Source organism: Cyprinus carpio, chromosome A12, assembly GCF_018340385.1.
Source record: "Cyprinus carpio isolate SPL01 chromosome A12, ASM1834038v1, whole genome shotgun sequence".
NCBI lineage: Eukaryota > Metazoa > Chordata > Actinopteri > Cypriniformes > Cyprinidae > Cyprinus > Cyprinus carpio.
The window spans coordinates 14309522-14336770 of NC_056583.1; the positions used below are offsets into that span (position 1 = coordinate 14309522).

Below are 27249 nucleotides of genomic sequence, written 5' to 3' on the forward strand. Positions count from 1 at the left end.
CACCATCATGTTGTTCCAAACCTGAATTTCTTTCTTCTGTGGAACACAAAAGAATATATTTAGAATTTTTTTGTCCAATACATTGTTGTTTTGGAACCTATTTACTTTAATTATACAAACAAATCAGTTGTAAAATTCTTCAAAACATCAGATTTTTTATTTTTATTTTTTTTCGCATTAGAAAAAAAAATCATTTGGAGGGTGAGTAAATAACAGAATTTTTATTTTTGGGTGAATGATCACTTTAATACACTGTCACTGAGGCAGTACCCTAAGGTACAAAAGCTAAAAGGTTTATCTTTGTACCTTATTTTAAAATGGATAGTTCTGGTCCTTGATTCTGATTGGTTGAGCCACGTTCGAAGCTGTTGTAAATTACACTACAAACATACACCTTTTTTTACTTCTGTGTGTTGCTTTGCAACCACTTTGTTGGAACCACAACTGTTTCTGAGGAACTACATTTTTTGGTGGAAGAATACTGTTTTTATTTATATCATTACACCGTGTCTACACCGGACGCGACAATTGTCGCAGTAATTCAAGTCTGTCTACATGGACGTGACAAAGCTACTGTTCAAAATCATTTTGAAATTTGTGTCAGCACTTCATAAATAGAATGCAGCAGCAGTTTTCTGTCGGGATTTGTCGCGCCGTAACACATCCAGTGTAGACAGCATCACTAATTATAATGAGTTCTATAGCATTTTGTCGTGCCGCGCCGTACCGCTCGCATCCGGTGTTACACTTTATTTGCTTTGTTTTACTACCTGCATGGAATAACCATTTTATAAAAGCAATAAGCCCCGTGAAGCCATGGTTTACTGTGAATTTATAACAGCTAAATTTGCTTCGCGTCATGCCTAACAACGCCCCCTTAGCTGTTATAAATTCACTGTAAACCACGGCTTCTTGGGGCTTATTGCTTTATTTAACATTAAATTGTACATAATTGTACCTTAAAGGTACATATTAGTACTTTAAAAATAATACAATAATACAAATTAGTATATTTTGCCCCGGTGACAGTACCTTTTTCTGAGAGGGTACATTACAATTATATTTCTAGATCTATATTTCTAAAAATGAGCTGAGGTGGGCATTGATAGCTTATCTTAATGCAAGTTTTATGATTTCTCACTTACTGATTGTCTTAGCACAATCAGGATGGCAGGACGGTGAGCTGGGCTGGCAGTGCCCACTTAGGCGAGCGGATGCCAGGCAGAAACATGCAGTGGGGCCGTCTGTGCCAGCGAGGGCAGACTGAGGCTTTCAGCGGTCATGAATGAGGCTTATTTATCCCAGCGCGTGAATAAGGCCAGTCAGTGAAAACAGCACAAAAGGAGACAGAGGCTCGTTGGCATGCACACAGTGTTGCCTCAAAAGCAGTTTTGCTAGACTTTGGTATTAGTGAGAGGAATTGGATGAAACAGAGATCCAGTGTGTGATGGGATCGTTTCAACACTTGTGTTTGTGAGAGAGACAGTCTGATTCTATTAATATTGAAATCATAATTGAACTTCGGCAGTGTTGAAAGTCTAAATCCACTGTCACGTCTGCAGCAATCACACATTTCTCCTAAAGTTACACGCACTTCCTTGTTTGTTTTGTTTTTTGTTACTTTGTTTTGTTGTGAGTGGGCAGGACCTAGGTACTGTGCATCCTGGGTAAGAAATCTGTCTTTGTCTCTTCCTGGTTTTGTTTGCATTGGCCTAGATGGAGGTCACTCAAAGTAGGACCAGACTTGTCGCCTAAAGGCTGTGTTTGGATCCTAGGGATGGAACGTACAACATATATTTTCAGTATATTTAACACTGTTTTAGTCCAGGACCTGTGAACTTGAGAGAGCTAAACAAGGCTATTTTAATAGTGTCCCAGATTTAAATCTTATTAAAATGCCAAAAAGAGTTGTGTCCATCTGAATCAGTCAGTTTGATGATTTGTTTGCATCACTCAGAAACATCCACAGAAGTTTCATGTGGCATTGTACTTTCTATAAAATAAAAATATAAAATGTCATAGTAAAAGTAAATACAGTGTATAATATATAATAAATATTAATTTGTTTATTTAATTTAAATATTAATTTGTTATATGTTTAAATTACATAAATATTAAGATACACTATCATTCAAATGTCTGGGCTCATAAAGATTTTATTTAATTTTTTTCCCCCAAGAAATTAATATTTTCTTTCTGTAAGGATGTAGAAAATTGATGAAAAATGACAGCAAAGACTTTTGTATTGTTAAAAAAATCTCTATCTTGAGCACTAAATCAGCATATTAGAATGATTTCTGAAGGATCTTGTGATTGGAGTAATGGCTGCTGAAAATTCAGCTTTGCCCTCACAATGATAAATTATATTTTAAAATACATTAAAATAGAAAACATTTATTTAAACTTGTAATAATATTTCACAATATGTGCATCTACATGCATGGTTGATTCCTTATTTCTATCAATCACTATTCAATCACTATCACTAGCTTTCATAAAAAAGAAGTGAAGATTCCCATCAGAGTGCGATTCCAGCTGGTACCATCAGTGAAGGATGAGTTTACAGACAGATTGATGAAAAGATTCATTTAGCTAAAAATATGCCACGTCCAAGCATCAGTAACCACAACCTTTTGTAAATAACCTCTGAGGAAAGCAAAATTGGGGTAGAGGACCGCAGTAATGATTCAATTAATCACTTTACACATGTATATTCATGCCCAATCTAACCTGATTAATGTGCACTTCTTAATTATTATCCCGCTACTTTTTGAGACACTCATTCAATGTCATTCCTGATGATGTTAGCAGCTTTTAACAGCGCAATTAACACAGTCGCCTGGTTTTCTTTTATGGAATTATAAACTCCTAGAGAACAGGACAATGCCCTCCCTGCTATTTGATTTGAATTCACAAGCACTCTTTCATGTTCTCCTCTGCATCCATTAACCAAACACATCCATTTGCCTTTTATTAAAAAAAATTAAATGACCTCCATGCTTTCAGTTAAAAAAAGCTTAAAAGCTTGATTTAAAGGAGCAAGAAAAATGGACACATGATAAAACATAAAATTGGCAGATCAATTTTATGTTTTTTTCAATCATTGTATGCAGTCTTAAGGTGAGCCCACTGTGTCCTTCTGTTTCTCACTGATCTTGTGAGCTCATAAATACACATACGGCACTTGATAAATTGAAAACCAGAGCTCCAGACAAAAAAAAATCACTTAAGGAGCCATTGGATACTATAAGAAACCAAACTAGGTGCCAAATAATTTTTTTAAATCCCACAGAATAAACATGTTTTATTTATTTCTAATTTTTTTTTTATTTATTTATTTTAACACTTTAACATTTAAGTCATACTGTCACGCGTCTTATCAGCATTTTAATCTATCTTGTAAATGTCCTGGGAACTAAGGTTCACTTAAAGTGGGAACTAAATGTCTTTTCCGACTTGAGAACTATACACAGTTTATTACACAAAATCTCTGCCAATATCATAGACCATAACTATGTCAGTATCACTTGGCCATTGAGTGTAGTCTGGGTTTCTCCTCAATGCATCCTATAAATGTTGTCATATGTCTTGCACACATCCTTGGAAAAGGCTTTACATGCAAATTTTTAATTCAAAACATCTCAGCAAAAATATCACTCACATATTAATATTTTTGGTTGCAAATGCAACCATCTCGTACCCTGAAAAGTACTGTACATGCATATGATATAGCACTGCCTATGATATCCCACAGTTATGTGTGAGCGGTTTGGCTTGAAAGAAGCAATATAATTCATAAATATATATATATATATATATATATATATATATATATATATATATATATATATATATATATATATATATATATATATATATATATATATATATAGAAAGAAACTATTATATTTATTTATTTTTTTTTTTTTTTTATTTTTTTTGACAACTTCTGATTCAATTCTTGTGAGAAATAAGTATTTTAATCATTAAATATGTGCTGCTAAGCTACCTCTACCTCTATCATTGGACACGACAATACGACTTGGAAGCTTTTTTAAAAGCAGTTTGCTTAGGAGGTGCCTTCATACAAAACACTGCTGTGTAGTCGTTGGCCAACTGGACAGCAGGACAGCTGCCTACAGTTTTGGACACAGCCAATGTCCTGTATTATCTTTTTTTTAAATTCTTTTTATGCATCATTCCACTTGTGCAATTTTTACAGTCTCGTTCCTTTCCTCTGCCTCACTGACCTGTTTCTTTACCCTGTTTTTTTTAAAAGAAAAGTAATTCAGAATCCATGTCTGCTGAAGTCTTTCACTCCACATCATCAAAGGTACCATGTCTCCTCTCTCGCTCTGTCAGGTGTTATTTATGAGACGTGTAGCGGAATTCCTGTGAGCCTGCAGCACCTGCTGTAGTTGGACGGGGAGCCGAGCGGCAGCTGCCATACTCTGTAAGAGCAGGGAAAATGTTGTGAAAGCACTGTGATTATGTTATTTAAGTGTTAAGGGAGGCCGGGAACATTAAAGGACATTGAAAAAGTGTAGTGGATTTGTTCAGGGAAGCTGGGACTTGCAGAAGAACTGTGAAAGCATTGTGAGAACAAAAAGGTCTAACAACGCTTTCAAACACATTATGAAAGTGTGCTGAAAATGTTTAGTGAACCCCAGGAGTTTTTAAGTATAAAATATATAGCTGGGCGCAAGAGTATTAGAAAACAATGAAACTAGGAAACATTTGACAATAAGGTTACATTTACTGACATTAATGAATGCATTAGTTATTATGATCTAACAATGAAATAACATGGTTTACTGCATTGATTAACCTTTTTTTAATCTTTTGTTGATTATTAATTCATAAATCATTCAGTGAAGTTTATTTATGCAACTTTAAATGTTAAAAATGTAGGTATTAGCCAAATGAATAAATGCTGTAAAAGTTCTACTCATTAGTTCATGATACCTAATGAATGAATGAATTGAACCATATTGTAAAGTGTTACTCAAACTAATAATAATAATAATAATAATAATAATAATAAATTAAAATCAAATGCTAAAATGGAAACATAGATAAACATGTGCTTCATGTGTAGTGCAAATATAGAAAAATACACCGAGTAACTTTCCTATTTGTTGCCGATATTTGGACCCAAGTTCAGTCATCACTTCTTGTCAGTGTTGTAACCAGGTAAACACAGCTCACAGGTGAACATGGCAAGGTCAGCGTTTGTTTTGACTGCAAACACCTGAATCAGGACAGGTGGACTTTAATCTGCCAGTTTGGACAGAGAGCATCATCGCCAGCACAGCCAACACACACAATGAACAAGAAAAACACATTGGCATCTGAATGCTGTAGCATTTCCTAGATGAATTCAAATCCACTAAAACTGACCAAAAACACTTCTGAGATCATCCTTAAAATCAACAGGAAATCAAAATTGACCTTCTTTACTATCTGAATGCACACTTACTATGCACGATTATTATGTTATTCCAAATTAAAAATGCTTATAAACAAAATGCAATAAACTGCTCTGCCTCAATCCAATCAATTCCTGATGGATGAAATCACACAATATAGGTTGCAAACATCATTTCAGTTTAACTGTTTAGAAAGCCAAGAAATAAACCACCACTCAGATCAAGGCCCAAAGCAAGACTATTTACACAAGACATTTATTTGCTCTAACCCCATTTCAGTATCAGGTAACTATCAGGTAAACTTGGCAAGGCCAAATAATATGTACTGCAAATACAGGAGGGATACCACTCCTTGCGCTGTGATTGGCTGTAACATGTGGTGGGAGGCTCTGATACCATCAGGTGCCAGGTGCAGATGGACAGAGGAGGGGTGGGGGAGTCTGACAGCACCAGCAGAGGTGAACAATCACCGCTTAAAAGATGTCCTGAACAGAGAGAGCGTAGAACCAATCTGGTTCACATTAGGGTGGTTTTGACATCCCCTCAGCCTCGCACGGGACCCCAGGATAATTAATACTAGAGGAGGTGAGAAATTCCCAGGATGCCATTTAGCACATGGACAGATGACATCAGAGGAAACCTGTGGGGACCTGAGGCAAACATATGGAGCTGGAGAGCAGAAACAAACAGTTTACTAAACACCGCTTAAACATATTTATCATCACATGACAAGCCTTTCTGCCAACACACACACACTGGCATGTTTAACACTCACTAAAAGATCAGATAGACCCCTAAGAAACATTTTAATAGAGGTGACAGCATCCTGTTTTATTGTACTTTATGTATGAGAGGCTGTAATATGTCACATTAATAAAATACAAACCACTACTAGTTATACATTTCTATCGGCGTATATTTGGCCAATTCAGCTCTTTTTTGCAAAGGCTACGCTTTTTCCCCCATCGCATCTTTCTAGATGTTTACCAGTCTTGACAGTTGCTGTAGCGGAAAGCCTTTCACAATGTGACTAATACACTCACTCATAGTAGGACCTAACATCCTACTTATACAATCACTTCTCCAGGGAGTTCAGATGGACAAGGACACACACACACACACACACACACACACACTCCAGGGGGCTGTGGATAGAGACGCATTACAAGTACCCCCTCAAATCATAACGCATCAAACCCTTGCAGAGCTCCTCAGAACCTCAGAGAACAGAGATCTCACGCTGCCTCCCAGCATCCCTGACATTTCATACATCACTTTGATAGATCACCTTATCAGAGCAGCTGCTCGCCAGCATAAGAGCTGTATTCTTAAGGCCGCATGAGCCTACGAGCTGATAAAAGTATACGGCATATTCATCATTATCTTCTTAGCATTGTTTTGATGCGATAAGGGCTGAAAGCATTAAATGAGGATGCATTACTTCTAGCTGTAATTTCGCTTTCTGATGCAACAGGGCTGCAAATGTTGAAAAAGGAATAGTGACGGCTGAAGGTGTGTTGATGCTCTTTAGGAGCTGTTTCTGTGCAGAAGAGACTGCCGTGCCTCGTGGATCAATCAAGAGATATTGCAGGTTGTTGCCTATTATGGATGCAAAATGGGGATTGGATGTGAGTGTGAAGCTGGAAAAATACAGCATTTCATTTTTAGCAGAGGTTGGGGATAAAAAGATAAGAAAAGCACTCTAGGCGGTGATAAGAGTTTTTTTTTTTCTTATGTTTTTATGTGTTTATTTATTACTGAATGGAAAAAAACAAAATTACACTAAAATAAAGTTGTTGTTTTTTCAATCCCTGTAATCTGACAGATATCATACCTGTCTCTGTGACAGTCTAAACGGCTCTGTAAACTATTTTAAGAAAAGTTCATCTCAGTTTTACTCTGTGAATAATAAGTAAGTGAATGAATTATTATAATTTTTTAAGTGTAATTTTTTAAATTTTTTTTTTTTTAGTGTGAAAGAGAAATTTTTTTTTGAGACAATTATTATTATTATTATTATTTGCCTCATAACATGTATAACATTTTTTATAAAAAATAAATAAATTGTTCTTCTATGACTTTCCTCTTTTGGAAAGTCACAGAAACTCATAGAAAGTCATAGAAACTTTATCATTGATTTTTTTTTTTTTTTTTTGCAATTGGTGAAAATGTAAAGCAAAAACATTTGTCAATAAATTTTTTGTTGTAATTTCCATTCACCACTGTAGACGTTTACCCAACTATGACAACTTCTGCTTCTAAGAACCCCAGAAATGTTTAAAGAGTCCATTCATGAAAATATATCGCTGCATTTATGTTTTAGTGAGGTGAAACAAGAGGGATCATCATGTTTAGGGGTCCTCCTTGGCATCAAAAACTTTAGTAACCGCTGTAATTGCACCTTCAGTTACAGGAACAATCCTCCTGGAAAAACCTAAGGTTAAGTGGCTCGCTCCAGAGCTCAATGGTGTTCATTCATGGATCGTTCCTCTGGGATTTGAGCTTGCAACATTTTGGTAACAAGCCCAGATCTTTAACTACTAGATTACACCACAATCTACTGAAAACAGTGTCCAGGAAAAGTCCAGTATGGGCCTATATTGTGTAAACAGTTAAACACAAACTTTTGGTATAAGGCCAGGAGATGTATGAAAGAGAGAGAGAGACGAAGAGACGCCAGTGACTATCCTAGTCTTTAAGAGATGTCCCAAGTCATATTATTAAAAACAATAAACGTATCAGCACAACAGATGCACAAAATTACCCCCCACAGAAGCCAATTACGACAACTCATATTCTCAGGTGCACTGAAGAAACCCTAACAGGTGCATAGACACAAACTCGTAGACTTGCACGCCACTTAAGCTGTCAGGCTCTGATCAGAGTCTTTTGGACAGGTGTACACACAAATATAATATCCCCAAAGAGTAGAGGAGTGAAGAAGGGGAGTGAAGTCTTAATTTCCTGTGCGATGTGGCAGCGACCTTCCCACCATGCCTGCACACACACACACACACACACGTTGGGATAGATAATTGTATTAGATGAGGTCATACACATCACACACCTGTTCATATGAGATCTGCGGAGAAGTGTTTATCTCCAGAGAATCTATTTCATACATAATCTATTAGATGAGGTCAACACAACACAGTGACATACTTCAGAAAAATAAGACTGATAGGAAACACACACACATACACACACCCACTCATTGTGGAATGTGTGCTGCTGGGTCCAGACAGCTCAATACTTGTGAATGATCCTAACTGGCTGTTGCTATTCCATGGCTGAGCTGTAAGTGTTGTTAGTGTGTAGGTTACTTTACTATACTTTGAAGACAAAATTATCTGCAGAAACGATCTAAATGAACAAGTTGCCCTTTGAGAATACCGTTTGATAAATAAGGTAAATAAATATATAATATGGTTTATAAAAGGTACATTTTAGGAATGCACAGATAATAAAATTATGGCATAAAATTATGGATACTAAGGGTGCTTTCACATCTCTAGTTCGCTTAATTTGGTCCGAACCAAGGGCAAACAATTATACATTGTAGCATTTTTCAGCTTTTTTGGTTCCTTTTCACACCACACTGATTGCTTTGGTCCGAACCAGTTGAAATGAACCAAAATGCAGTCACATGACAACATCCACATCACTCATTGGCCATGACGTATTTACTAAACTGCTTTTCGATTGGTCAGAATTTACGTGCGGGAAAATTCTAACATAAGAGGAAAAGCCAGCAAACAACACGGAGACAACACAGCTATGGAGAAACGACTGCGCGGGCTGGTTTTGCCCGGGCCATAATCTATTACATTGTTTGTATACACGACAATATGCAAACAATACATTTCTATAATGAAGCACGGATGCGGCTTGAAAACAACGTTCTAATGCACTGCAAACGGCGAGCAGACATCGCTCGTAACTTCAAGCGGAGGCGTGCATTAATCCACGAGCTGCCATGCCAAAGTGCAAACTGTCAACAAACACTTCCTCATCTCATAATGCACAGCGCAGCTGACTACGGCAGCTGGTTTAGTCCAAAAATGATCAGTACTTTTTGCAGTTGGGTCTGTTCGAGGTCGGATCACGTTCTCTCCACAAACGAACCGCTCCAGAGTTCGTTTGAAAGCGTACCGAGACCACCTCTTCAATCAGGTCTCGGTACGCTTGTTTGGTCCGCCTTTGGTGCGCACCCGAGTGCGATTGCTGCTTTCACACCTGCCCAAACGAACCGCACCAAAGGGGGAAACGAACTCTGGTACGATTCAACCGAACTAAATGAGGCAGGTGTGAAAGCACCCTAATACTATATTTATGTTATGGCAGATAAATTACAAATTAAAAGTGAATTCCTTTTTTAATTAAATTAAAAAATATATCATACAAAATGTATAAATTGTCTAAATATGATATTAATTAAATCAATTAAAATAATAAAACAATTATATTTTTTAATTTTTTTTTTAATTGAAAATTAAATTTAAAATAAATACTACAAATGAAAAAAGCATCAAAACAGCATACTGTCCAAAATGAAAAATATATTTACAATTAGATTTGCTTAAGTTTACATTCAACAGTTTTATTAAATTATTAGAGTGTGAATGAGCATGCACAATTAAATATCCTATATCAATATGATAATTTGAATAAAAACAATGTAGTACATATGTATTGTGTATTCCTGACTTCTTTTTTTTATTCTACAAAAAAGCTTCTTTTTAGGTGCAGGGTCAGGGGTAGTATATATATAATAGTGTTATAATTATATAATAATTACATATATAAAGTGGTCTATGATTTGAACTTAGACATGTTAGATAGATGTGTATTTGTGTCTTTAAGTGTTACTAAGATGTGATTTTGACCACTAGTGTGTAAGTGTCTCTCCTCACCATCCAGACACCTTTAGGATATTTAAGTCCACGGACCAGCGCTGCTGACACTCATTCGCTCTAACACTTGTTCCTCCATCACAAGCGACTACGCTCCACCTACACACTGACATGCAGCGAGACAAGGATTCCTCCACATCTCATCTTCCTCTCGGAGGAGAATGGGTCATATGCAAATGAGTGTCTCCGCATGGGCAGTAGTTTCCCACAGGCAGCGGGAGAAAGAGTGTTCCCTCCCTCTCTGCACTCTTTCAATAGTCCTTTTCTTCTGCCGCTAAGCCCCTCTATGCCCGATAGTGGCCCGCTGCATAGGTAGCAAAACCCCTTTTCTCCCCCTCGCTGAAGCTTTAAAACACAATAGCTCACTTAAGCATGCGCACACACACAAATACACACACAAACCAACCAATAAAGTACAACCGTGCAGGCTAAAAAGGGGGTTCATGAAACCTGGGCCCTTCTGAGGAGAATGAAAACAAGGGAGAGATGAAGGAGACAGAAATAAAGAGAAGGTTTTTCTTTAGGAGTAATGCTTCCTCTCCTTCCGTGGGACCAGTGACCGGGCTGATCATTAATCCCCGTTTGTAAAAGCACAGAGATGTTTGGAGGGCTGTTTGCTGAGAGCCAAATTTGGACAGGGCTACAGGAATTAGGCAGCACCTGAAATGAACCGTGTATGGATCTCGTTTCTTAGAGGATGAAGGATGATTTTGTGATTATGATGCCTTCTTAAAGACAAAACGAAGCTAAAATTCACACTATTTACTATAAATATCCATAGTGATTTGGAAAATAATTCACCAGTGCACATTATTATAAAGAAAAAAACTTTTTAGTTCTTTTTATAAAACTCTCAAAAAGTTTAAAAATAGCATTTATTTTCCTATTTAAAATTCAGTTTCACTCAGAAATACAGTACCGTTAAAGACTTTGATTTTATTGTATTTTATTTTAATAAATAAATACTTTTAATCAGCAAGGGCACATTGATTTGATTAAAAGTGACAGTGACGTTTTGTAAACATTAATAATTTTTACCAAAGTTTTCTATTTCAATTAAATGCTGTTCTTTTAAACTTTCAATTTATTGTAGAATCGGAGCCTGACACTGAATTGCTTATTTGAGCAATTGGAGAAATTCAGCATTGCAATCACAGGAATAAATTATATTTTAAAATATATTAAAACAGAAATAGTTATTTTACATTTTTATAATAATACTTCACAATATTACTGTATTTTTGAGCAAATTAATGCAGCCTTGGAGAGCATTTCTTTCTAAAAAAAAATCTTACCAACAACAAATTTTTGAAGATTAGAGTTAGTCTCTATTGCACGTGCATGGGGTCTCATGTTGTATGTAGTATTAAGGCCTGAGTGGCTATCACTATTGCCTATAATTGAGTCCCATTTCCCTTTCTCTCCTTTTCATTCACCTAATCAACAAAACAAAAGGGCCAATTTCCTTCTCTGACCCTTCTAAAGAGAAGCGAACAAATGTGTACAATGAAAGAAAACACAAACTGGACCTCAATCAAATAGAAATGCACCACCACGCTCTGTCTACAAAGTCCTCAGTCACATACAGTGTTTTTCACATGTTTAAACACACACAACACACATTCACACACCGGCCCTTGACAAGGAATCCATGTTTGTTATGCAAAGCACAGGAAGGGAGAAAAGAGGAGCTATCTTGCCAGTTTACAACAGTCCTTCACTGTCACCTCAGCAGGCCTCCAAAACACTGACCCCCATCTTCAACAAATCCCTCCCCCATGTGACCTCCACACGGGGGGCAAACTGAAAGGGAATGGGGGGGTAAGACGAAAAAAAACAAGGGCTGCTTCTGAGCTTTGTTACCTAGAGATCTATTCACAGAGTGTGTGTGTGTGTGTGTGTTGGGGGCTTTAACACACAGCCAATTTGTTACGCTGGACGCCTCACAATGGCACAGGGGGGGAAAGTGAAGTCATACTTGAGGCAATGCATGGGCGCCCATGGCAGAGGTCACTAAACATCACCCTGCTACTGTGTCTTAGAGAAAGGGTCAAAAGAGGAGAGGAGAAGGACGGAGAAGAGAGGAGAGTGCATTTCAGTTGGACTTTTGGAGGAAGTCAACGAAAGCAGGATGGATAAATGAAAATTTCCTCCTCGGCTGAACCTTGCGCACCAGTGACCCTAAATGTTAGCAGATGGCTTTTAAAATGCCCTATAGCATATCCCGCAGCAAAGCGCTTCTCCTAACTCACATATACCTACAGAAAAACAAATGCATTCAAAAAATACTGCACAATTTCCTAACTATAAAACATCAAGTTAATGTTCATGAGTAAGAGAAAAACAAGCATGTGTGTTCATTGCTTTAGAAAGTCTGGTACAGGGTGTGGAAATAGCCCAGCACAGTAATTAAAGTTTATCAGCCAAATAAATTCCGCTACACCCATTTTATCACAGAGCTGGCAGTAGCCTGACGTAGGCCATAGTTCTCCAAAGGTAATGACAGTAAACAAGCTAAATATTTCTCATCATTCATTGGGTGTATTTGTACCCAACGCAGTCGGGTAAAACATTGCGGGTTCTGCTCATTTCAGAGGTGTAAATCCTTCCCCTAAAATGTCTCGGAATAAAAATACAGCCTTGCTAAAGTTCTTTTGAAACGTAACCTCCATTTTAGAAAGCCACTACAAAGCACAGCACGCCTAACAGCCGCTGCCATGTTTATTTTCTTAGCCATGCTAATACCGGTCAGCCACATTCCTCTATTCCCAAACTGGGAGGTTTCAAATTGCCCTCCAGTACTCTCGGAGAGAGCCAAAGGAGGAAGGGACAGAAGGAGAGCTGGCCTGTGAACAACACCTGTCGTATTGCGGACTATTAGCACCTTCATGTTTACAGCTTGAGCCTCGATCGCCTTCATGTTATGTGCCACAAGAACCCCAAGTGGCTGGGAACATCGTTAGAACAAGTCCCACGCGAAAAGGTGAAAAAAAAAGACACACTTGGAAACATTTCAATCATCTTCTTAGCTCTATTGAGTTCCAAGAATTGTTGCGTTTTGGGAATACGTATGTTCAGAAGTGACATACTTGAGATGCTCTCTTGTCGGCCTTTGGAGCTGTTGGTGATATAAGCAAGGTGTGTTTTTAAATAAGACTGATTAGGGCTGTACTGCACAGCCACACAGCTTTCAAGATGTTTACACACAGTTCACCTTCCGCGCATTCTGCAGATAACTTCACCTGAGACAGCTTTAAATACTCTGAAAAACTGTTGATTATTTAGCATTCCAATCCAAGACGGAGAGTCCAAATCTGTGGGTTGTTCCCTGAGCCTCAAGTTTGCAGATTTTACTACAGATTTACACAATTGTGAGTGAAAATCTACATTTTTCTGTAGCTCTATAGAATTTAGCACATTTTGTTTTCAGGGTGGGCCATTCAGTCAAGTCTATAGGGTAAAAAGTCAGAAAAAACTAATGAATTCTCTAGCTTGTAAAACATTCTTCACCTGCCCAACAGCTCATCCCGAGGTTAACACTCTACCTTTAGTCAAAGCAACAGGCACGTCACAGATTTTTCACCTGATGGTGAAGTGCGGCTGTCACATGCTCAAAGTGTCTAAGAGCTTCAGCACCAGGAAAAAAAATTCACCTCCCCCCTCAGCCCCTGTGTAGAAACCACTGTAACCTTTGCAAATGTTCCAAATGAATGTACATTACTGCAGTTTGACTTATAAAAGAGAGTCAACAACATTGTATTGATGACAAAAAAAAAAAATAATAATTTTGGTAGAATGGTATAGGTATTGCCATATTTACTGGAAGTCATATGACCAGTTAAAAGCATCAAAAAATAAAAATATTTTTTACAACTCTCAAACAATTAATGTTGCCTTAATGAGCTATTATAATCTTTCTACTTTCACAGACTGTCGACTTGATATTTTCTTATGAATGCTGACTGGGAACTTTTTGAATTTTTAATACCTGAGTTACCAAATTGGGGTCACCCATAGCCTTCCAACATGACAGAGAAAAGAAAGTGCTTGATAATTATTAATGTTTCTAAACACAGCTACTTTTGCATTTTAAAGTTTATATATTTATGTGTATGTGTAACCATTAGTCTCATTGCTGCAACATGTCTCCATGTGTGTTTCATCAGGACAGCAATGTTGCCAATAATTAGGCCTTCTGATAAGAGCCACAATCAAGCAACTTCATAGAAGACCTAAGGGATGAGATTTTAATTATGTTTGATTTTTAAGTCAGTGAAGGTTGTGTGAATTATAATTAAGAGCTGAATGAAAAATAACGAAGAATGAACAAACAGTTCAGTATTGTTCATATCACAACTTTACAATAAGTTTATAGTTGTACAAGCCTTCTGTGACTGATTCAAAACATTAATTAAAAACATTCCATTCCTCTTGATTATGGTAATTCAAGTGAAGGTACACAAGGTGAATCCATCTAGAAGACAGTTTGCCTCCACTGAACATTTACTGTTGGCCTCCACCAAACGGTAAAGCACTCAGGCGGCCACATTTCAATTATACACGGTCTGATCAACACTCCTCACGGGGGCGCGGAGGGGGAGGGCGTATGTTAATGACGCAGGGACGCGCACAGCCAGGGAGCGTTCATCGCGCACCGGGAGCGCTGATACTCTGCGGGTGCGCTTCGAGGTCAGCCCTTGACTTCACATAATAAACGGCCAGGATGCATAAAGCGCCTTCGTGCGTTCACAGAAGAACAAACTTAAATGATTGTGCGCAAAAATGGTTTATATGATTAAGATTAAAATGATAAAACAAGCTTTATTTAACACAGAATGACTGAGTTTAAAATTAAATGAAGTATCATGTTATCAAAAGCTATATCTGGAGGTGTTAATCTGATAAAACAAGTACAAGCAGGTGCGTTTGCACGGTTCAGGTGCGTCTCCGCGTTCAGATACCTGCAGTGCGGTGAGCAGTGCCAAACGCCCTATGACAAAGCACTTATATCAACCCAACACCGCGGAAAAGCGCTGCAAAATGACCCACAAGCCTCATGGTGTAAAATCATTCTAGGTTTCGAAACAAATACAGAACACGCCTGTGCTTTTACCGCATGGAATAAAAGATCACGAGCAATGCTCCAGCACCTATAAGTACCGTAGCGATGCTTTTCAGAGTAAGCGCTATAGAAATCCGGATGATAACAGGCACCCATCCCTTCTGCAGTTAAAAACAAACGTCAACAGCAGCTGAGAGTGAGAAGGCATGCGAAAAAACACTACACATACATCTTTTTTTTATACCTGCACAAGTTGACATTTGCTGCAACGCACGAGAAACGCCTCCCGTCTGCTTTCAAAATGAGACAATATGTCTCAGAGAGAAAAAGAAGCAATCCTTCCTTGTCAGCAAGTTCAGGTAGCAAAAAAACAATAGCGAGATGGTCAAATGGCATTTATGAAAATCTAAGTAACATTTTTATCCTCCCCTCCGATCAGGTAGGCACATATTTAACGTTACAGGTCGCTCACACACGCGCGCGCTGAGAGAACCGCTAACGTTACACGGCGCGCGCATGGCGTCAGCCTGAGGAAAAGTGTCTTTGCTCATCTCTTCACACATAAAAAAGACACTTAATACAACAGATGAACATACGAAATGAAAAAACGGTGCACTTTTGATCAAAAAACACAGAGTTTGGACGAACGCATGTGTTTTTTTTAAGTTTATATTTCCTATCTCACGCGCGCAAGCGAGAAGTAAAGGACGTTTTGATTTTATAACTATGGGTTTGGTTCGTAAAATTACTCACATCTATAACTCTGTACACGGCTTACCAGATAAATCGCTAGAATTCAAAAGAGCAACGATTTTATGTCGTTTACAACTCACAAACCCGAAACCTACACAGCTACGGACGTGCATTACAAGCGGATGCATAAAGTCCCCAAAACAAATAAACTGTCAGTGCAGTAAGTCCAGCTGCAGCAGCGCGATTTATCAGGATTCTCTGCGCTGCTCGGGATGTATACGCATTCCTTATATAGGCTGCAGCAGTTGTTCTAGCAGCAGACAGCCCTTCAGATTCCTTTCCTTTTCTCTTCAGCGTTACTACCCAATTAGAAATGTGGCAGGCTGGCTTCACAAACAGGTTGCTGTAACTGGCATCGTGCTCCAGAGCACCGATCCCGCAGGGACGCATGGACTGGCAGGACTGTTACATAAACACACCCTTATATTTTGCTTTGTAAACTTCGATCGGAGTTCAAGAAGAAACTTTCCTGTCAAACATCACCGCGAACTGCACACATGCCCCTGTTTTCCAATGCAGCAGCGGCACAGAGAGCAAGCGTGCTGCTGTTATCAGGCAGTTTCTATGAGCTATATGACAAAAGTGCGACTTGTAGCTGTACCACAGATAGTAAAACAAGCCAATCTGTCACATCGGCGATATAAAGCCATGTATTCATAAATATTACTCTAAATGGTTTACATACATACATACTCCTATTAAAGGTTATTCTTAGGGTTCTGCTAGCTCGCTAGCTAACGTTACCTGCTACCACGCAGACAGCGGAACAGCCCGTTACACGTTTAGCAAAGTTTGCTGTTAACGAAAATAAATCAAAATCCTCTAAAGCAACCGCACTATTCCCAAACATGTATTTATGAAAGCATTTCCACCACTTCAATCGCTCAAACGGATTCATGTGAAACCAAATCGCCCGCATCGGACCAAACAGGTACAATTTGAGAGAGAAAATAAGTTTCAATTCGTTCGAATCTGAAGGGGAAAACCCAACAGTGACGACCAGCAGGAGTAAAAGACTCGAATGGGATGGAATTTTGTTTTTCCTTTTTTTCTCTCTCAAATTTAAAGGCTTTATAAAGTGAACTCAAGGCGAAGAGAAATAAAAGGGGAAACAAAAGCGAGAGACACTTGTATGGGACTGGCTGCGTATAACGGTCCGCGCTCGCGCTGTGCACCGCTAGGCGGTGAGAGAGTCGCGAGCGCGGCAGGTATAACGGTACACTAGATAGGGGCTATAACACAGCGCTACTTTCCAGCACTTTGTGGGGCTCGAGAAGTTCTGCCAGCGGCCCGGAATCCAGAGTTGAATGAAAGCAGCCGTCGCCAAGCAAAGCGAAGGGTTTTTACTCACCGTTTGTCCTCCTCGGGTTCGCCTGCTTTCTGCGCTTACACCTGGGGCCATCCGCCATGGTCCTTTCGCTGTGTCTAAATGCTGCTGGAGAGTCACCTCCTCTCGCCCCCACACCTCCCCTCCCTCCCTTCTACTCCACCTCCCCTCCCTGCACCTGGTTTACGACACTCGGCTTTACGACATTACCTTCTGGCTCCTATACCTCTCTCTCTGGCGCTCAGACCCCCGTCTCTGGCCAGCTCCCGCCCCTCACAGCACGCGCTCCCTGTGGCTCTGCTGCCTGTCCGAAACGGTCACTGATCAACCTGCCCATGTGCAGGCAGAGGAACATCTGTTTTGATTGACAGTTTAGTCTCTGGACAAAACAAACATTTCCAAGCCCATCACACAGAAAAGCGCAATGGTAAACATTCAACCTGAATCGGGCGTGATATGTGTTTTTTTTTTTTTTTTACAGTTAGGGCGGGGGCGGGGAAAGTTTGACGCGTGCACCTGTTTATGGCGCGCGCGCGCACGCACACGAACACAATGTTTGCTGCTACTTTTCTCATTCCTGATGAGGCAAAAATCTGCATGTCATACAACTACTCACAGTAAAAAGTAGGCAGTAACTTTATATAGGGGGCACTGGCTTGTTCACACTTTTTACTCTAATGAACAATTATAAACTGTAGTTTTATTAAAATCAGTATCTGTAAAGCCATAATCTAAGGTACTCTCATCTAAAAGAAAAACAAACAAAAAAAAAAACTATATATTATTATTTACTTATTTGACCTCTGAAACAGCTGTAGGAAAGAGAGAATCTTGTTTAATTATTTAATAATAATTAAAAATCTAATGTTTAAACTGACTGTAAAAAAATAGTGTTTTAATTATAAAAGTGTTTGACATTGCCATTGTTTTCCCAGAAAAAAAAAAAAAAAAAAAAAACTTTGTTTACACTAACTTTTTGTGACAATATGCAGCAGCACTGGGTAGCCTGTATGGGGTAAGTTGTCACAGTCGAAACTTGCCGTTTAAAGAGCCTCAACCTGACATATAAGGCAAAAACATCATCTTGCACACTAAAAGCCTTTATTATAAAACCTTACTTTTGTGTCACTTTTACAAAAAGCTATGCAAAAATATGTTTACATTGGAATATTGATTTTGGGAGATAAAATTAACAAATATTATACTAATTTAAAATGATATCGAACTAGGTTTTGCAACTCGACTTCAGAGTACTGATTTACAGTCCTTGTGACAATTGTCCTGTTCCCCAATCTCTTATTTGTTATATACTTTATAATTATAAAACTTTCAAATGGCTGTATACCTGGCAAGATCATTCAGGCAGTTCTAAATCTTTTATATGGCAGTCAGTTTTCCCCATAAGTTTTGAATTATATGTAACTGTTTTTATTAAGTCCATACTGAATTCAAAGGAACATGGTTGGAACTTCGAAGTAGTGCCATTCCTTTTTTTAATTAATAATCATGTCACATGACTGAGTTTTTTTTTTTTTTTTTTTTTTGAAAATACAATTGTCTGAAGAGTGCATGTTTAATCAGTTCTTCAGGTTATCAAAATATTTGTCAGTTTGCTAAATAACTGTGACATTAGGTCTAACATTGCCATATGTTTACTGGCACAAACATATCTAGATATGTGTTGCAGTAGGAGGGTCTGTATATTCATATTAATTTAAAGTATGAAATATGTGTTTGAGTATGTGTACATGTGTGTGACTGAGTAGGAAGGAGGAATGCAGTGTGTGTCCCAAGGCACAGGGAGGATCATGGGACCCTCACTACAATGATTCAGTCCTCCACCCAAAGAAAGAGCTCGCTGTTCCACAGGGATGTTTACTCCTCTGACTCTGACTAGGGAGAGAATGCGTGAGAGGCAGAGAGAAAGACAGAGAAAAGGCCAGAGAAAAGTTAGATGTAGAGAGAAATATGTTTAAGATAATGAGTTTAGTGAGGCTAATTGTAGCCCAAAGATTTTCAGGTGTTTTATCCATTAGAGCCAATTAAAAAAATTCTCTGGTCAAGTACATACAGTGTCGTTAGAAATATGAATGCAGCAGCCAAAACATGAGCTAGTGCATTTATATGACTTTGAACACAAGGACACATTGGGCTGAAACACCAACATGGTACCATCTGAAGGTCTGCCGTCACAAAAGCGAGTGCTGCAGTGGCGGTGTAGGGCTATTCTTGTACCTGATGACTATCAGGTTTCTGTCAGACTTCAGCTGGGTTTTTTACTTAGCATGGATCTACAGTGTACAGTCTGCAATGAATGAGTGAAAACAGAGAAAATATAACAATGATATGCTGCAAATCAAAGCTTGTTGCACAAGCCTATGTAAGATAAATATTCAACATAATAATCACTAAAATTTAATTATTCTATCCTCCATTGCTCCTAACGTGCCACCTATTGGAAAAGGTCACCTAAAATTGACAATTCTGTCATTATTTATTCACCTTCACATCATTTCAAATCCATATGACTTAGTTTGTTCCACAACATTTAAATGATGTAAGTCACACTCTTCCATGCAATAACAGTGTATGGGGAACTAAACTTTCAAATGGATGCAAAATAACCTTAAAAGTTTAATAAAAGTGGTCTATGCAACATATTTGACAGGGTGGCTAAGTTGTACGAATTCATACGATCTCACTCGTGGTCATAGTGATTCTTAAGTTAAACACTTGCAGAAGATAAAGTCAATGAGTTGAACAGGTCTGAATCATTCAGAACATATCTGATTCAATGAATCAGATCCATTGATTAATTTGTGATTCAGTGGGCGCTTCTCAAACGGATGGATGCATCCAAGTGAATATGTGTCCGTTTTTTCTTACATAACATATTGAAGTTGAACAAGCTCAATGTTGATTCATTTTCAGCTAATTAATTTTTAGTGAATTAATTTTTCTTGTCATGTCACATCCAGTGTAGGCATTATTATTAAAGGGATACTCCACCCCAAAATGAAAATTTTGTCAGTAATCACATCCCCATGTCATTCCAAACCCGTAAAATTTTTGTTCATCTTCGGAACACAATTTAAGATATTTTGGATGAAAACAGGGAGGCTTGTGACTTACCCATAGACTGCCAAGTAAACTACACTGTCAGGGTCCAGAAAAGTATGAAAAGCATCGTCAGAATACTCCATCTGCCATCAGTGATTCAACCGTAATGTTATGAAGGGACGAGAATACGTTTTGTACATGAATAAAACAAAAATAACGACTTTATTCAACAATTTGTCTCCTCTGTGTCTCTCCACATCAGCGTAGTGCCATTTTGGCTGACCACTGATGGCAGATGGACTATTCTGACGATGCTTTTCATACTTTTCTGGACCTTGACACTGTTATTTACTTGGCAGTCTCCCTGTTTTCATCCAAAATATCTTAAATTGTGTTCCGAAGACAAACAAAGCTTTTATGGGTTTGGAATAACATGGGGGTAAGTGATTAATCCGATTTAAACTTCTTCTTCTTCTCCTTCTGAGACCAAATTTTAAAATGTATCTCCTCCTAGACCTTTAAAGCTACAACCACTAAACTCGGGTCAGACCTCCAGACTGGTCTGACTCGGGCTGCTATATCTTTTCTAACTGATCCAGCTTACGGTTTTCGTAAAACAGCCTATCAAATCCATCTAAAATCCCATAGATTTTCATTGAGGGGGTGAAAACTTTTATACAATAAGACTTGTGGTGTATTTAAGCTGTTTATTGCTATAGCAAAGCTTAACAACTCCCTACTAAAAAAAACAGCTAAAACAGTTTTTTTGATTAGCATGTTAGTAACATGCCAATCATGCTAGCAACTTGTTAAACATGCTAACAAAATTCTAGCAACTTTATAAACATGTTAGAAACAAGCTAGCAACATGCCTTCAACTTGCTAGTCATGTTAACAACATGCTAGTAACTTGCTAATCATGCTAACAAAATGCTAGTAATTTGCTAATCATGCTAGAAACATGCTAGCAAACATGCTAGTAACCTGCTAATCATGTTAACAACATGCTAATAACATGCTAATCATGCTAGAAAACATGCTACTAACTTGCTAATCAAGCTAACGCCATGCTAGTAACATGCTAATCATGCTAGAATCATGCTAGTAACATGATAATCATGTTAGAAAAATGCTAACAACTTGCTAATCATGCTAACAGCATGTTAGTAACATGTTAATAATGCTAGAATCATGTCAATAACATGCTAATTGTGCTAGCATCATACTAGCAACATGCTAATCATGCTAACAAAATGCCAGTAACATGCTAATCATGCTAAAAACGTTTTATACCTATCTGTTTTTCTGATAGACTGTATTGCCTAGAAAACATGCAAACTTTAATCTTTAAAACTATTTTAACTTTCAAACTACTTTAAACTGAAAACTTTCCAGCTGCAAGCTTTTTAAACATTTAAAACTTTCTAACTAGGGTTTTTCAAGCCAAATTAAAGTTTGTCTACAAACTTTTTTATCATTATATTATAATGGATTATTATAATTAATAGTACTGATTATAATAGGTTCTACTGGCTTCTGATACTTTTAATGAGTAATTGTAACAGAAAATAATTATTTTGAGTTAATGAGTAAATCAACTGAACATCAAATAAGCTGATTCATGTCAGATTCAATATATCAGATCAATTGATACTGTCTGATTCAAAGAAGCAGATCAACTGATTTATTTTAATTCAGTTAATCAGATCATGTGTCATGTGTGCCTGTGCTGGAGCAAGGAGATGCGGAGATGTAGGAGATTCCTATAATTACAGAACTTTAATGAACAGAACACCAGAAAAGCACACATAGCACTGGGGTGAGACGATCAATTACAGAAGCTGGACATCGAAACACACAGGGCTTAAATTATGGGACTAATCAAGGAATTAACATGGAGATTAATGGGACACAGCTGAAACTAATGGAACTCAATTGGGAACAGGAACAGGAAAACCAAATAAAGGACATAGAGGGAGAAAACCTGGGGAAAAAACACAAGACACGGGGATACAGGACTGACAAGTAAAGGGAAATAAATTGACCACTATCAATAATTTCTTCAACAATTTATTATTTTTCTCATGAACTTTTTCATAACTTTTTGCGTTCCCCAGTAGAAGTAAAGTCCAATGGGTTTGAAACAACATTAGGTTGGGTATAAAGACAGAATTGTCATTTTTGAGACTAATCATTTTAACATCCTGTGTGTTCTCATCTTGCATTTCAACTACAGTATGATCATACTAGGAAAACCGTTTCCATAAAATGAACCCAGGTAATGAGGTCTGAAGGAGCTATGACCTTCTTAAACATTCCAAAGCCATCTATGTTTAATCAAATCTGCAAACGCTCTACAGGTGAGCTATGGTCATGAGAACAGGAAGTGGAAAGGGAAATGAAACAATGGTTAGGAGACAAATGACGGCGATTTCATTTTGAATGTTTAGAAAGAAGACAAGCTCTGCGTTGAAAGCAATATCCTCTAAATACATAACGGAATCTTTGCATAGAAAAACCCAACATTACTTAAGAAATGCCCCTGGTAGTAGCCTCAAATACCCTCCCTGTCATCTGTCTAACGCTCTCCAACCCATGGCCTCTTTCACTTCATCAAACAGACAACAGACAGAGCTGAGTAAGGTGCCTGTCCCTTCATCATTAAGCCAGTTCACTCTGCCTTTGGCTGCTGACAGTGAATTATTCAACAGGACAAAGTGCTCTGTGGCTGTGCAGAGGCTTTACAGAGTAACAGATAATAATAGCATTAATGTCCATAGAATCTCGTTAAGAAAGTTAGCATTCGGCTCTTCGCCTTCCTGTATATATTTATTCACATACTGTATGTGCATATAATGGAAAAGAGCTATGTGGAAAAGGGCAGACAGGTTTGGTTGTCCATAATGAAGGGGTTTGAGCTATGTTCCCCTACTGGCCATAACCATTGCAATAACTGGGAGCTGATGTAGAGTTGCCAAAAGACATTTTTGGAAGAAGTGAGGTAAGCGGCTTCTGGTGGGATTAAACGAACATCATCCTTCTGAACTTTCATTGGGAATTTTACTGGTATGTGGTCCTGTCCTGAAAGAAAATCTCTGCAGATATGCTGACTTAGTGAGGGCTTGGAATAGCGAAATGGTAAAATATTATTCCATGCTTTAGTTTGTCTTTGACCAGGCACCAGTTATATTCTCCCAGTGGGCCAGCTCCAGGTGCCACTATGGTCCAGCAGGCGGACCGGTGGGCAAGCTCAAAAACAAAGTAAAGGTGAAAAACAGACGGTCCTTGGCTAAGGGAAAAAGAAAAAGGAAAAAAACATTTCAGTGAAGGGCAGGCTTCATCAGAGATCAATGATGAGGCGTTTTGAAAACCACACACGCACTTTCTCTGCTGGTGCTAACCGACTGGAAAAAGACAGGGCCATTATTCTGTGGAAAGTCCAGTCTATTCCCATTTTTCTTGGATGCCACCACTTCGAGATGAAGTCATATTTTCTTGCAACGATGGAAAACAATGAATAAAAATAATGCTACTGCAAATATTAAAAGTGTATAATAGCACTCACTATGCTATTAAAATAGAAGTCTGAAAGCCAGTATGCCTCTATTTCCAGTTACTGGTGACAGGACCACCCAGCAGGACAAAATTAAAACCCAACAATATCTGCCATCCAAGAGCTGCTGGTTTCAATCCACTGGGCATGCTGAGGGTGGGTTAGGGTGGGTTAGCGTTGTGGTGACTTCATCAACAGAGGTTTTATTTTTCATTAAAGCGACTGACCTCATACTACAAGCAATTTATCTGGTCATTTTTCCACTGTACATCCATTTCTTCACCTGTTACCTATTCCAATCCCATTTACCTTTTCCTTTCACTGGGCTAAAGAGGAAGAGAAGAAATTGGCCATGAAGACAGGAAGAAAGAGTGCGAAAGGAAGAGACAAGATAGAAGGAGAGATAACAACATGAGTGTGTGTGTGTGGGGGGGGGTAGAAAGCTATCCTCACTGCTCTACATTAAGGGATCAGGCCGCGTCTCTGTAAATGAGTATTGATCCTCCTCCTGGCGGGATCATTTAGGAGATTAATGCTGGCAGTGCTGTTTGGGTGGGGGGGCTGGGGAGTTCCAGTTGGTCCAGGGGGGAGTCGACTCAGAGCTGCCCAGGACAGAGAGCCTGCTGTGGGGCTACATGGAGAACAAGCCCCTGTCTCCCCTCCTAACCATCTGGACTAACAGCTCAGGGCGCCAGCTGTGTGGGGGAAGGGAGAAGATGGTGTGTGTATGTGTGTTGGGGGGCTAAAGGATTGAAAGAGAGAGAAAAAGGAAGGAAGAGAAATGGAAACACACAGGACTGCTAAAGAAACAGGAAAACCTACATAAAAAGAAAAAGGGAGACAAAATCAGCTTAAAGTTATTTGTGTAAGGCTCATTTGGCACACAGATACATTGAAGAAAGGAGTGATTAAAAGTGGCATTTGTGGAGAGGAACAGAAAGAGGAAAAAAGAGAAACAGGTGGCAAGTACAACTGGAGAAACAGAGAGAGACAGAAACAAACAAACGGAGGATTATGGTAGAAACTGACAGGTACTGTATGTATTAAAGACTAAGAAGAAAGAAAGAGTGTGGTGATCATAATGGATGGAGATAAAAAAAAGGAGAGAAACTCAAGCGACCCTCGGGAGTGCGTTCAGCATGAAGCATTAACCATCTTCAATTATAGCATGACAGTAAACAGAAATGCAATAATCTTAAACTAGGGACAGACCATCAAGAATCAAGGTAACTCAAACAGGCATTTTCCAGAAACTAAACTGATTTGAAGACCCCATGAAATGGCTTGACGAGCATCGTTTTGTGTTGACATGAAACAGGAAGTTTGGGTGGGATGTACTGAAGGGCTCACCGCCCCCTTTTATAATATGTCACAGAAGCATACTTAAATGTGCTACTGCTATATGCAAAAACTTGGATATAGTCTTGAATGCAAGATGAGTTATCAATATCTGTATTCCAGAAGAAATTGTTTTGTCAACTTTTTGAAGTACACTAGCATATAAATAACCTTAAAGCTTATTGGCATGAATTAATGACCACATTTTATTGGGGACTAAAAACTTTGGACATGTTAGTGCATAAAGTCTTCCCTGAGACAAGTATGGCAGAAACATCTTTGCAGAAAATTTTAAGTCAAAAGTGATTTCTAAATCTTATAGTTCTGTGGCCAGAAAATGAGAAAAATCCAAAGCCACAAAACTACTTGTTTCATAAGCGCTATAGCGTTGTGCTGAAGTTACTGCTGCTCATGGAAAATGCAAACACAAATGCCATGATGATGAAACTATTCAAGAGCCCAGGAAAACTCAAGGGCCCAACAATGAAATGTTTTGAAGGCAAGATTGAGATGTCAATCACAATACGCACCCTCTTCCCAAGAACAAAGTCATTATGATCTCACTTCCTCTTCTCTGGAGTGTCCCTGGACAGGGTTGTAGCTCTGAAGCCTAGGAGAATTTGGTCACACCCAAAACAAAACATCCAGTGAACCAGCAGGTTCTTAGAACACAAACTCTAATCAAATTCTGCTTTTTAACCTAATGCAGAATAGATAGAAATCTTATCAAAAAGTCTTTTATGCATTGAAAATTGTTGCAATTTATACGCAAAATTCATGATCATTGGTGTGCCATGACCAAACACAAACTCTAGCTCTTTCTGAAAGCTTATTATTGTATTTAAAGGCAGTATTTGAAATCTTGCATCAAACTTTCACAGTTTAACTAAAAATGGCGAAGATGTGTAAACAGATATTGTTTCATGTACTTTAAAATGTTTTGTTCATTGTAAAATATGTGTGACTCAAAATCTAACATATGAGTGCCCAGAAGTCTTTTTTTGGGGATTGGGGAGGTATGAGTGTGTGCGTGTGAAATAGTAAAAGTGCGCTAATGTGCATGTGGGTATGAGACAGGATTTTTTTCTGGATCATCCAGGTTGTACGGGTGAGCTAAGTCTGTCACGCAGATTAGTGGAGATCCATTCCAAATGTTCCGTCAAAAAATTCACCTCACAACCACAGCTAAAATTTATTTTGTGTATGTTGGAACACCAAAATCTTTCTTCTGCTCAATTTGCTGGCATGTCTGAGAGAAAGAATCATGTGCTTCCCACACTCACACATACACACACTTCAGGCCCTGCATATCGAAGAATCCATCACATTTAGGTGCAGATGTGAACACATCTAAGAGAAAAGGAGAAATAAAAAGAGAAACCAACAGAAAGAAAGAGAGAAACAATCATTATCAAGGTGCTTTCTGTGAAGGAACTTTTTTTCCAAAGAAGCCATTTGGACATCCTCCTTATTACTTCCCTAAGTTTTGTTTTCCGCTGGTGTCTCTCCCCTTCGCATTAGTGGTTAGAAATTTCCATGTTTAGTATGCAGATATTTAGTCGTTCAGAATTCCTGCCATTTTGTGGATAGATTTGGCGAATTAGCATGATGCTATTTTCTTTTCAGTATCAGTGTTTTTTAAAGGTGCACTATGTATTTTTCCTCATTAAAAATGTACACAACAAAAATTAAAAGGAAGACTTCAGTCATATCAGCAGGCACTTATGAGTATTTTTATATTTTTCTATATGAAGTGGGTCACCTCATGGTGGCCACCATGTTGAGACCACATGACCTGTTAAAAACATTATCTT

The 27249-nt window shown here is 38.3% G+C and overlaps 1 protein-coding gene across 3 annotated transcripts in view; it reads right to left on the reverse strand.

The window, feature by feature from the left end:
- Positions 1–17618, reverse strand: part of LOC109099452 (zinc finger E-box-binding homeobox 1-like) — a 59454-nt gene extending 41836 nt beyond the window's left edge. The window contains exons 1-2 of one of the 3 annotated variants that reach the window (XM_042767726.1): positions 17509–17615; positions 4–36 (exon numbers count right to left, since the gene is read on the reverse strand). In XM_042767726.1, the coding sequence (XP_042623660.1) occupies positions 4–36; positions 17509–17566 (91 nt within the window). In that variant the 5' untranslated portion in view covers positions 17567–17615. Of the gene's footprint in view, positions 1–3; positions 37–15648; positions 16090–17508 lie in introns of those variants that run through there. The other 2 variants (XM_042767727.1, XM_042767728.1) reach the window with 2 other exon arrangements.
- Positions 17619–27249: the final 9631 nt, after the last annotated feature.